Source organism: Schistocerca nitens, chromosome 4, assembly GCF_023898315.1.
Source record: "Schistocerca nitens isolate TAMUIC-IGC-003100 chromosome 4, iqSchNite1.1, whole genome shotgun sequence".
NCBI lineage: Eukaryota > Metazoa > Arthropoda > Insecta > Orthoptera > Acrididae > Schistocerca > Schistocerca nitens.
Window position 1 is genome coordinate 633,073,999 of NC_064617.1, and position 12,194 is coordinate 633,086,192.

The 12,194-nt window shown below is 39.6% G+C and overlaps 1 protein-coding gene across 1 annotated transcript in view; it reads left to right on the forward strand.

Moving 5' to 3' along the window:
• Positions 1-12,194, forward strand: part of LOC126251652 (calmodulin-binding transcription activator 1) — a 1,922,036-nt gene that overhangs the window by 1,661,612 nt on the left and 248,230 nt on the right. The window contains exon 11 of the mRNA XM_049952210.1: positions 4,425-4,610. Within this exon, the coding sequence (XP_049808167.1) occupies positions 4,425-4,610 (186 nt within the window). The remainder of the gene's footprint in view (positions 1-4,424; positions 4,611-12,194) is intronic.

Sequence of the window (12,194 nt, forward strand, 5' to 3'; positions counted from 1 at the left end):
TTATGTTAACTGTTTCTTTAATTATTTGAACAACAGTTTGTGTAATTATGTCTGAACAATGATGCCTTATACAATACAACAGTTGTTTATGGGCAAATAAATCAGTTCAGTTTAATTCACAGAGATATTCTATTTTTCTGCATTAAGATTTTATGTACTCTCTTTTATTTCTTTTTTGTTTTATTTGCTTCGCTTCATGCATCTTTGGCATCCTGTACAGTTTCTTCTTGTCCTCCTTTGTGGCATTCCTCTTCTGATTTAATTTTTCTCCTTTATCACTATTTGACTGTCTTCAGTGGACAATTTTTTTTCTTTCTTCCTGTACCTTATAGTTTCACTGAATGTGTCTTGGATTAAGGATGCCATTTTCTGTCACCAGTCTTATATATAATTATTTTTTTCTTCTTCCCTTCTTTTTTCTCTTGATTCTTCTTGTTCTATATTTCTTGCCCTTGTGTTTTAGTTTTAGTATAGCTTATCTCTCTGCCTTAAACTTACCTTGACTCCTCTTCTCACAGACCTTTTATCTCAACTTTAACTTGACAAGAAAATTATCAGAATTACAACTGAACAGAACTGATAGTGTCTGTTACTGATGATTTATATATACACTGAAGTAACAAAACTCGTGGGATACCTCCTAATATAGTGTTGGACCTCCTTTTGCCTAACGTAGTGCAGCAGTTTGACACAGCATGGACCCAGTAACTTGTCGGAAGTCCCGTGCAGGAATATTGAGCCATGCTGCCTCTATATCCATCCATAATTGTGAAATTGTTGCAGGTGCAGGATTTTGTGTACAAACTGACCTATCAATAATTTCCCATAAATGTTCAATGGGCAATGTAGATGGCCAGACCATTTGCTCTTATTGTCCAGAATGTTGTTCAAACCAATTGCGAACAACTGTGGGCTGGTGACATTGCACATTGCCATCCATAAAAATTCTATTGTTTAATGGCTGCAAATGGTCTCCAAGTATCCAAAAATAACCATTTACACTCGGTGATCAATTCCATTCCATATAAACATAGCCCATACCATTATGGAGCCACCATCAGCTTGCACAGTGCCTTGTTGACAACTTGGGCCGATGGCTTTGTGGGGTGTGGGCCACACTCTAACCTTACCATCAGCTCTTATTAAATGAAATCAGGACTCATCTGACCAGATCATTATTTTCCAGTTCCTAGGATCCAACTGATATGGTCACAAACCCAGGAAAGGTGCTGAGGCAATGTTGTACTGTTAGCAAATAAGCTCGCGTTTGTCGTCTGCCACCATAGTCCTTTAATGCCAGGTTTTGCTCCACTGTCCTAATGGATACCTTCATTGTTTGCCCTCATTGATTTCTGCAGTAATTTCACACAGGGTAGCTTGTATTTTAGCACTGACAACTCTACACAAACACTGCTGCTATCGGTCATTAAGTGAAGACCATTGGCAACTTCAGTGTCCATGCTAGGAAATAATGACTTTAATTTATTATTCTCAACACACTCCAGACAATGTGGATCTTTAAATATTGAATTCCCTTTAAATTTCTGCAATGGATTGTCTCATGTCTCTAGTTCTGACTACTGTTTCATGTTCAAAGTATGTTAATTCAGTCATGTGGCAATAATCATGTCAGAAACCTATCCATATGAATCACCTGAGTACAAATGACAGCTCCGCCAATGCACTGCCCTTTTATTCCTTGTGTACGCACTCTACCACACCTGTATATGTGCATATTGCTATCCCACATCTTTTGTCACATTAGCGTATTATTGATTTGCTGTATTACTGTTAGATGATAACCGTGTTCTGTATTTTTCATAATCATTTTACAAGGGCACTTCAAAATATAATTTAAACTTTAATATGACAGGTCAAATAATTTGTATTGTATGATGCACTACACTTCACAATATCAGAGTTACACCACATTATTTCTCAACATAATTACCACACCTTTTAAACAACAATCAGAATGCTGTAAAAATTGTTCAGTTGCTCGATCTGCTTCTTGCTGTTGGAAACATTAAATGATCACTGTTTGACTGTCCTTTTTGTTGAAAAATATCTTTCCCTTAGATGTTCTTTCAGCTCTCCGAAAAGGCTGAAATTACATGTTGTGAGATGTGGACTTCCCAATCAGCTTCACCAACGTCTGTTTGGCCTTAATCAAATTTATGTCAAAATGTCACTATGCTGGATGGAATTTCACCTGGACCATATAGCATCTGAATTTCATGTTGAATCTGTATCAAATTTAAACATTTTGCCCACAAGAATTGTACTGTTGAGTCTACTTAAACTTTGGAGTTTGTTTCCAGTTGTTGTGCCATTTCATTCCTGCACTGTGATCCATCTGCTTTCCATACTGCAGCAGAACTGTAGCTGCAGTGAACTCAGAACATGTGTTCTCTTCTGACAATGCACCACCCTTGTTGCATAATGGTCTTAATTAGGGACAACATGTGTAGCTTACTTCCTGAAGTCCAGATGTATTTCATATTTCACTGAATCAAATTGATTTGAATTCTAATAACTCTTTGGAGGCTGAGTATTTTATGGCTACATCTTAAAGTTAGTCTTGTGTCATCAATTTGGCATTGAAGTGTGCCATTGTTATAAAGTAGACATATTTTTATCCTTATCTTTCTCATTCTTTCATTAACATGTTAGCATTGCTGCCTGTAGAAAGTGTTGGCCCAGGTTCAATTCCTGGTCAGGTAAAAGATTTTCTACATTCACACACTGAGTTTTTGTGTTGTGCTAATCATTTCATCTCATATTCATTGATGTGCAAATCACCAAGGTGGCGTCAAATAGAATGACTTGTGCGAGGCGGTCACAGAACACTACTGGGGCTCCTGGCCAATAATATTGTATGATCATTTCATTTTTCATTGATGGGTGTGTATAGTAATTCATTGTTTTCCAAGTTTTTAACAACCAGCAACCCTGTTCATTATAAATTGTATCTACCTGTTCCCCATAGTAACAGAAAAGTAATTCTCTTTCTCTATCTTCTTCATTCCACTTACTCATATTTCTTGTAGTGCTACAGTATTTGTTAATGGTGCTGGTTGTGCAATTTCTTCCATTCTGCTTGGCTATAACTAGTGTTTACATTCTGCGTTCCACAGAATCATATTCATTTTCCATTTCCAAAGTGCTATTTTCCCAGGTGTATCTGTCGTGCTACAAGGAACTGAGTTTTGTTTCTGAAATATATTGTTCTGTGTAATAGGATCAGAAGAACAGGTTCTCTTTGGTCAGGGTTACCATACCCTAACAAAATTATCCCAGTTTTAAGGCACTGGAGACTCATCTTTCACTTTTTCATGTGCTACATAACACACATTCTTTTTGTGTCGTGCGCCTGATGATAACGTGGCATTTTGTCCAGTGGGATGTGAGAGTGAGGCTTGTTCACAGAGCTGAACTGTACTCCAAGAACCTCCAACTCAGTTACCAGAAACAGCAATTCTCAACATTACTGCATCAAAACAGCCTTAAATATTTAGATGTTCGAACAGAGAACGCATACCCAACTTGGTATAGGACAACCACCAGCTCCCAAAACTGCTTGACCTCTTGTTATTCGATGAATTTAAATTCTGAATTGTGGTTAATAGGATTTTTACTATTCCTTGAAAAGCAGAAGAGAAGGTCATAGTGAGTAACAAGCTCTTCAATATTTTTTCCAATAAAATTGTGAAGTTCTGACCATGAAGACCACAATGCTGTGTTATTTCATCCTCATGCTACTCAAACTAATAATTTCTCAGATATTCTCCACAAGTAAACATGTTCTGCAATAGGGAACAGTGTAAAAATAAATTTGAAGGTTTACATGCAATGTTTCAGTTATGTCCTTTCCACCACTTGATCCTCTTCTCTACTTTTGCAAGCTACACAAGAGACTAATTGGCAACAGCTCTGTTTTATGAAGATCCCAGCCTACTGTTTTTATCATCATTGTGTTTTATTAAGCTCTCCTTGTTAGGGGTGACTTTCATCTTAATGCCAGTTGTTGTCACCGGTAAGTTTAATTTTTTCTGCCTACTATTGTACAAGTATTTAAGGGACAGAGGTTCCTTGTGGATTCCATAAACAATTATAAAAATAGACACAATGTCTGCAGGTACTTTTAATGAATTTGCAATGGCTGTGACAGATGTGTAATTTAAGCAGGCCATAACAACTTCTAATGAGGGAAGACAGAACTCGTGACACACTTGGAGATGTTATAGTACAAGGGGAAAATTAAATGTGATATCTATGAATTACAAATACACCAGGAAAGTAACTCCATAAATATAGCATTTATTATTAGTGTCTCAAATGATTTTGTCTAATCCATATTTTAGTCTGATAACCAACATGTGCATTACAAAAGAGCATTGTTTAATCGCATCTTATTGGTACAGACAGCTGAAACTGTGGAAGCCATTGTGACGCAACTGATGGAGAAGCAGCGTGTAGCTCGTGCAGCTGCTCTTAGCAAGCAACTCGAATGTGGGTGCCCAGATTCCACATGTGCTGACAGTAAGACATGTTCCCATCCCATGCGACGAATTACTGCAGCAACAGCAGAAGTTGACAGCAGTAATCAGGTATGTGCCAAGTGAAAAAGTATGAACAATATATAGTGTCAGGCTGCTTCTCTATCCTTCCACTAATTTATACTTATGTATGTAATACTTAACAAAATAATTTTTATTTCTTTATACTTTAAGCAGTTTTATGTTGAAAAGGAACTGGGTCTTGTCCCCATTCCACAATAATCCTTCATGAAACTATAGAACATTTTAAATTCATTGTATATTAAATATATAAAATCAGTGCTAAAGTGGAAAATCCTAGGTGGAATACGAAAGAATCACTTTCAGTTTGTAGGAAGCATTGAGAAAAATTTAAGTGCACACAATAGCTCAGATTTATGTGAACACAATAGCTCATATTTCAAAATTATTTTTATTGGTTGAGAGCATTTCACTCTCTTCCTGCCTTCCCACCAACTTCTCTCTGCTGCCACCACCCAATCATATACACAAAATTTGAAAGTTCTAATAAACACCACAGATTTTAAAGCAGGGCTTACTGGTGAAATAGTTCAAGGATGAACAAGTGAATGTAAGTGGGCAAAAGACACAACATTTAACGCAAGCAACCACATTGCCATCTTCAGATACACTGATGAACTGTTCATCACTGCACCTGATGATGGCAATGTGGTCACTTGCCGAAATATTGTACCTATTAAACACTGACCTCTGGCCACTCTCCTATGAACTGTTTCATCATGAAGTCTGTTGGGAAATGCTCAAGAATCACTAAGCTTACTCCAGCATCACTGCTAGCATTAAAATTGCAACACCAAGAAGGTGACACACAGCAAACCTCAAATTTATCAATTGAAGACATAAAGTCTGAAAATGAGCCCATGATAATATTTTTGGCACTTTATTTTACAGGTCCATCTTGATCGCACAAATTTTTACACTTCACTATTACCGGTTACAAACAAAAACAGTGTCTAACCAACTAAGTTCAGTTTGCTTATGCTAAATCTATAAAAGTCCTGGTGCTACATAAGAAAGATAAAAAGTGTTTACTTGATTAACAGCCATGTATACCAGCCATACATACCACACAATATTCTGATGTATTATCAACATCAAACTAAACATGTAGGTACATAGTAAGTGATGATGATGACCAGAATGCTTCTGGTATTTATGCAAAGAAACTGTGGTCAGCAGAGGGCACTATAGCTAGGGTACATGATTAACCAGTATTGCAAATGTAATGGTTAAATGCAGTATGCGTAGCCATTAATTAAAATTACTTCACACAGCAAAGCGAGCATCTGACAATAAAACATGTACTGACATACTATATGTGGAATTGGATCCATACTTAAAATCCACATAAAAAGTGCAAATACTAATAATATGAAGCCCCTAGCCTGGCAAGGTAAAACATAAAATTGTATAAAAGCCAGCAGAAAAAGTATAAGATCAAAAAGTCTACAGGGTGAAAAGTATTTAAACCGACAATCTCTGGGAGGTTGTAGGTGACATCAAAACAAATATTTTTCCCTAATGCCATTTTTCCTGTGAGGAGTATTTAAACCAGTAGAGAAAGATTTTTTTAGCGGCAAATTAATTAACCCAACAAACACTTTTCCATTTTTTTATGACCATTAACACAACCCAATTTCAATTACATTAGATTTTAAAAAATGCCTCCATTGACACGTAAACAAATGTTACACCGTTGGATCATGTTCTGTCTGACACAGGCAAAAACCCCAGGATTATCCTAAATTGTTCCTGCTGCTGCTACTATCTGGGCAACCAGATCCTCTTCTGGTACAACAGGAGTTGCGTAAACAAGGTTGCTCATCTCTCCCCATACATAAAAGTCCAGAGGGGACATATCTGGGGATCGAGCAGGCCATGATACAGGACCACCTCTGCCAATCGACATTTCTGGGAACTGTCGGTCCAGGAATCGACGCACACGACGACTGAAATGTGCCCGTGCACCGTCATGTTGGAACCTGATGCGTTGTCTTGTAGGGAGCGGGACGTCTTCCAGCAATTGTGGCAATGCTCTGGCGAGAAAATTGTAATAGTGCCTGCCATTTAATAGCCTAGGTAGCTGATACGGCCCAATTAAACAGTCCCCAACAACGAAGAACCACACTTGATGAGTGCTAGTAGCTATGGCATGTAGGTTATCCCCACTCCAAACATGCGAATTGTGCATGTTGAAGACTCCATCACGCCCGAACGTTGCTTCATCGGTAAACAACACAGAGGATGGAAATGTAGGATGCATTTCACACTGTTCCAGATACCACTGCGAAAACTGTGCTCTGGGTGGATAATCAACGGGTTCCAGGTTGTGGACACGCTGTAAGTGAAATGGACGTAACAGTTGCTCTTGAAGGACTGTTCTTACATTCGTCTGATTCGTCCCCATGTTAACTGCAATTGCACGAGTGCTGATTGAACGATCCTGCTCCACATGCTGCAAGACAGCTTCCTCGAATTGCATTGTTCTTACCGTGCGACGGCATCCCTGTCGCAGTAAGCTTCTAAATGACCGGTCTTAACACAGACGTTGGTACACAGCAGCAAATGTTGTATGATGCGGGATACGGCGATTAGGGTATTATTGTTGATAAACCTGCTGTGCAGCTTGTCCGTTGTGGTGCGCTACATAGTACGCACCAACCATATCAGTGTACTCCCTCCAGGTGTATTGCTCCATTAGTAATCAGAGGCAATGCACTACTACACTGGTGGACAGCAGTTGCCTACAACTGAAGAGCGTAATACACCCTCTAACAACTGAAGATCGTAGTACGGCCTCTAACAACTGAAGAGCGTAATACGGTCTCCACCGGTTTAAATAATCCTCATAGGAAAAAATGACATTAGGGAAAAATATTTGTTTTGATGTCCCCTACAACCTCCCAGAGTTTGTCGGTTTAAATACTTTTCACCCTGTATAAAATAAAATCTTCCAGCCTGACAGATCAATTACTGTAAATGTAATTGTAAGGAAATTAACAAAGCAGTGACTATTAATTAAAAGTTAAAAAATTGATAGTCGATAATACATCCAGAGTGTGGTCTCAATGGCAGCACATCGTGGCTTCTCTGTATGACGTCCTTGTTTCCCTGCGGCGGAACTTTGGGGGGAAGGCTGAGTCCCCTCATCGCCGACGGCTGGCACACACGACCAGACACCAATCCACTGGGGCGCTCGGCACTGCTCAAATGTATTCAGAATCCTACTGGTTTGAGCAGCATCGAGCATCCCAGTGGATTGGCTTGCGGTCGTGTGCACTGGCCGGCGGTGGCAAGGAGACTGGGCCATCCTCCAAAAGTTCCAACACAGGAAAACAAGAATGTCATACAGAGAAGCCATGACGTGCCACCATGGAGAACACACTCTGGATGTATTATCGACTATCAATTTTTTAAGTTATAGTCACTGCTTTGTTAATTACCTTACAATGACGTTTACGGTAATTGATGTGTCAGACTGGAAGATTTTATTTCATAGATGTTTTTAATGTTATACTTTTTATACTGGCTTTTATACAATTGTGTGTTTTACCTTGCCAGGCTAGGGGCTTCACATTATAGTGTTTGCACTTTTTATGTGGATTTCAGGTATGGATCCATTTCCAAGTGTAGTATGTCAGTACATGTTTTATTGTCAGACGCTCATTTTGCATTGTGAAGTAATTTTAATTAATGACTATGCATACTGCATTTTAACCATTACATTTGCAATACTGGTTAATCATGTACCGTAGCTATAGTGCCTGCTGCTGACCTCAGTTTCCTTGTATAAATACCAGACACATTCATTACCATCACTTACTATGTACCTACGTGTTTAGTTTGACGTTGATAGTACATCAGAATATTTTATGGTATGTATGGCTGGTATACATGGCTGTTTAATCATACAAACACTTTTTACCTATCCTATGTAGCACCAGGACTTTTATAGATTTAGTGTAAGGAAACTGAGCTTAGTTGGTTACACACGGTTTTTGTTTGTAACAGATCTGAAGATGGCAGTAGCCGAAACCGGAAATAGTGAAGTGTATAAGTCTGTGTGATCAAGATGGACCTGTAAAATAAAGAAACATCAACTTGTAGTGAAATGTGATAGATGGTTGGGTGTGTAAATTATTAGCATTTCGGTACCACTGCATAAAGAGGGTAGGCATAAGGCCATCTGCATTTAGTATATAGGATGAATCACCTGAAACCAGCACTGCAAATATTGCAGAAATGGAAAGTGCTGCTGATGGGCGGTTTCACAGAATGGGTCGGTAATCAGGGACTCGTATTGTTAGTCAATCAACAGATTGTAATAATTCTTAGAAAGTGTATTTTTGTGCAAACTTACATTTGTTAAATGGAACAAAGCTTATTGACATTAACAAACTAAAATTAGAATGTCAGTGGTGTTTGTTGCCGGATTCTATTGTGAGTAATTTATGAGACATCATATTTTGAAAAGTATTCACACCTACACTTTCTTGTGCCATTCAACCTGCATAGTTGCTAGGTACAATGTTGTTATCTTTGTTTACAGTGTGGTTGTGTGTTCCTTCAGTGCACTGTGACTTGCTAATCACTTAACATGTGATAGTCCAAGCAGTAGGTTATGAGTGGATCATGGGATTTACTAATGCAGAGAAATCCAACATGCTCATAGTGCATGGAGAGTGTAGGAGCTATACAGTTTGTTCTTGTATGGTGTATGTGGTAAGATGTTCCAATAGATGTCAACTGTATTGGCAGTTATGTATCAACCTCTTCAACCAGCTACGTGGAAGTGGTAGTGTAACACCTAGACAACATGAGAGAAGGCAACAAATGAAAACAGAAGAGGGGGAGATTAATGTTCTTGATGAAACTTCCTGGCAGATTAAAACTGTGTGCCAGACCGAGACTCGAACTCGGGACCTTTGCCTTTCACAGGCAAGTGCTCTACCATCTGATCTACCCAAGCGTGACTCACGCCCCATCCTCACAGCCTTACATCTGCCAGTACCTCGTCTCCTAGTAGGAGTGGCATGAATCAGGCTAGTGTCCAACGCATTCTCAGTTGACAAAGGTTCCATCCTTATCACATCTCTCTGAATCAAGAACTGCATGGAAATGATTATGAGAATCATGTTAACTTCTGTATGTGGGCATTAAGACAGGATACGCCAGATGTATCTTGTATCTTGTTAAGTGATCTGCATCTACATCCATACTTCACAAGCCACCTGACGGTGTGTGGCGGAGGGTACCTTGAGTACCTCTATCGGTTCTCCCTTCTATTCCAGTCTCATATTGTTCATGGAAAGAATGATTGTCAGTATGCCTCTGTGTGGGCTCTAATCTCTCTGATTTTATCCTCATGGTCTCTTCGCAAGATATACGTAGGAGGGAGCAATATAATGCTTGACTCCTCGGTGAAGGTATGTTCTCGAAACTTCAACAAAAGCCCATACCGAGCTACTGAGCGTCTCTCCTGCAGAGTCATCCACTGGAGTTTATCTATCATCTCCGTAACGCTTCGCGATTACTAAATGATCCTGTAACGAAGCACGCTGCTCTCCGTTGGATCTTTTCTATCTCTATCAACCCTATCTGGTACGGATCCCACACTGGTGAGCAGTATTCAAGCAGTGGGCGAACAAGTGTACTGTAACCTACTTCCTTTGTTTTCGGACTGAGTTTCCTGAGGAGTCTTCCACTGAATCTCAGTCTGGCATCTGCTTTGCCGACGATTAATTTTATATGGTCATTCCATTTTAAATCACTCCTAGTGCCTACTCCCAGATAATTTGTAGCATTAACTGCTTCCAGTTGCTGACCTGCTATATTGTAGCTAAATGATAAAGGATCTTTCTTCCTATGTATTCACAGCACATTACACTTGTCTATATTGAGATTCAATTGCCATTCCCTGCACCATGTGTCAATTCGTTGCAGATCCTCCTGCATTTCAGTACAATTTTCCATTGTTACAACCTCTCGATATACCACAGCATCATCGATAAAAAGCCTCAGTGAACTTCCGATGTAATCCACAAGGTCATTTATGTATATTGTGAATAGCAACGGTCCTACGACACTCCCCTGCGGCACACCTGAAATCACTCTTACTTCAGAAGACTTCTCTCCATTGAGAATGACATGCTGCATTCTGTTATCTAGGAACTCTTCAATTATCTAGGAACTCTTCAATCCAATCACACAATTGGTCTGATAGTCCATATGCTCTTACTTTGTTCATTAAATGACTGTGGGGAACTGTATCGAACGCCTTGCGGAAGTCACGAAACACGGCATCTACCTGTGAACCCGTGTCTATGGCCCTATGAGTCTCGTGGATGAATAGCGTGAGCTGGGTTTCACACGAGCGTCTTTTTCGAAACCTATGCTGATTCCTACAGAGTAGATTTCTAGTCTCCAGAAGAATCATTATACTTGAACATAATACGTGTTCCAAAATTCTACAAATGATCAACATTAGAGATATAGGTCTATAGTTGTGCACATCTGTTCAACGTCCTTTCTTGAAAACAGGGATGACCTGTGCCCTTTTCCAATCCTTTGGAATGCTACGCTCTTCTAGAGACCTACAGTACACCGCTGGAAGAAGGGGGGCAGGTTCCTTCGCATACTCTGTGTAAAATGGAATTGGTATCCCATCAGGCCCAGCGGCCTTACCTCTTTTGAGCAATTTTAATTGTTTCTCTATCCCTCTGTCATCTATTTCGATATCTACCATTTTGTCATCTGTGAGACAATCTAGAGAAGGAACTACAGTGCAGTCTTCCTCTGTGAAACAGCTTTTGAAAAAGACGTTTAGTATTTCGGCCTTTAGTCTGTCATCCTCTGTTTCAGTACCAATTTGGTCACAGAGTGTCTGGACATTTTGTTTTGATCCACCTACCGCTTTGACATAGACCAAAATTTCTTAGGATTTTCTGCCAAGTCAGTACATAGAACTTTACTTTTGAGTTCATTGAACGCCTCTCACATAGCCCTCTTCACACTACATTTCGCTTCACGTAATTTTTGTTTGTCTGCAAGGCTTTGGCTATGTTTATGTTTGCTGTGAAGTTCCCTTTGCTTCTGCAGCAGTTTTCTAACTCTGTTGGTGATGAAGCCATATTTATCAATCATGGCTAGGTAAGCCACCAAAATATGCACTATTGGTCTGTTGACAACCCCCTTTGGCTACATCACATGGAATGCCAGTATTCATGGGATTTAAACTTGTGGTGTGGGAGAGAGAACCATGAGCTCATAGACCCATATTTCATAGATGCAACACGGACTGTGCACAAGTATCGCACCCTTGTAACAGACCATTGTCCACGGATACTAGAAGACATTCCTGTGCAGACTAGGAGGAATATGTGGTGCCAGCATGATGGCTGTCCAGCCCATAGTGCACAAAGTACTACAGCATGTCCTCACGAATTGTTTCCAAATTGTTGGATTGGATGCAGACGACCTGTACCTTGACCAGCCTGTTCCCCAGATTTGGTGCCAGTAGACTTTTTTGTGTGAGGTTGCTGTCTATTTTTCTAAGTATTATTACAGTCTGTTGATTGGGTAACAATATGACTCCCAATCCATTCTATGAAAACC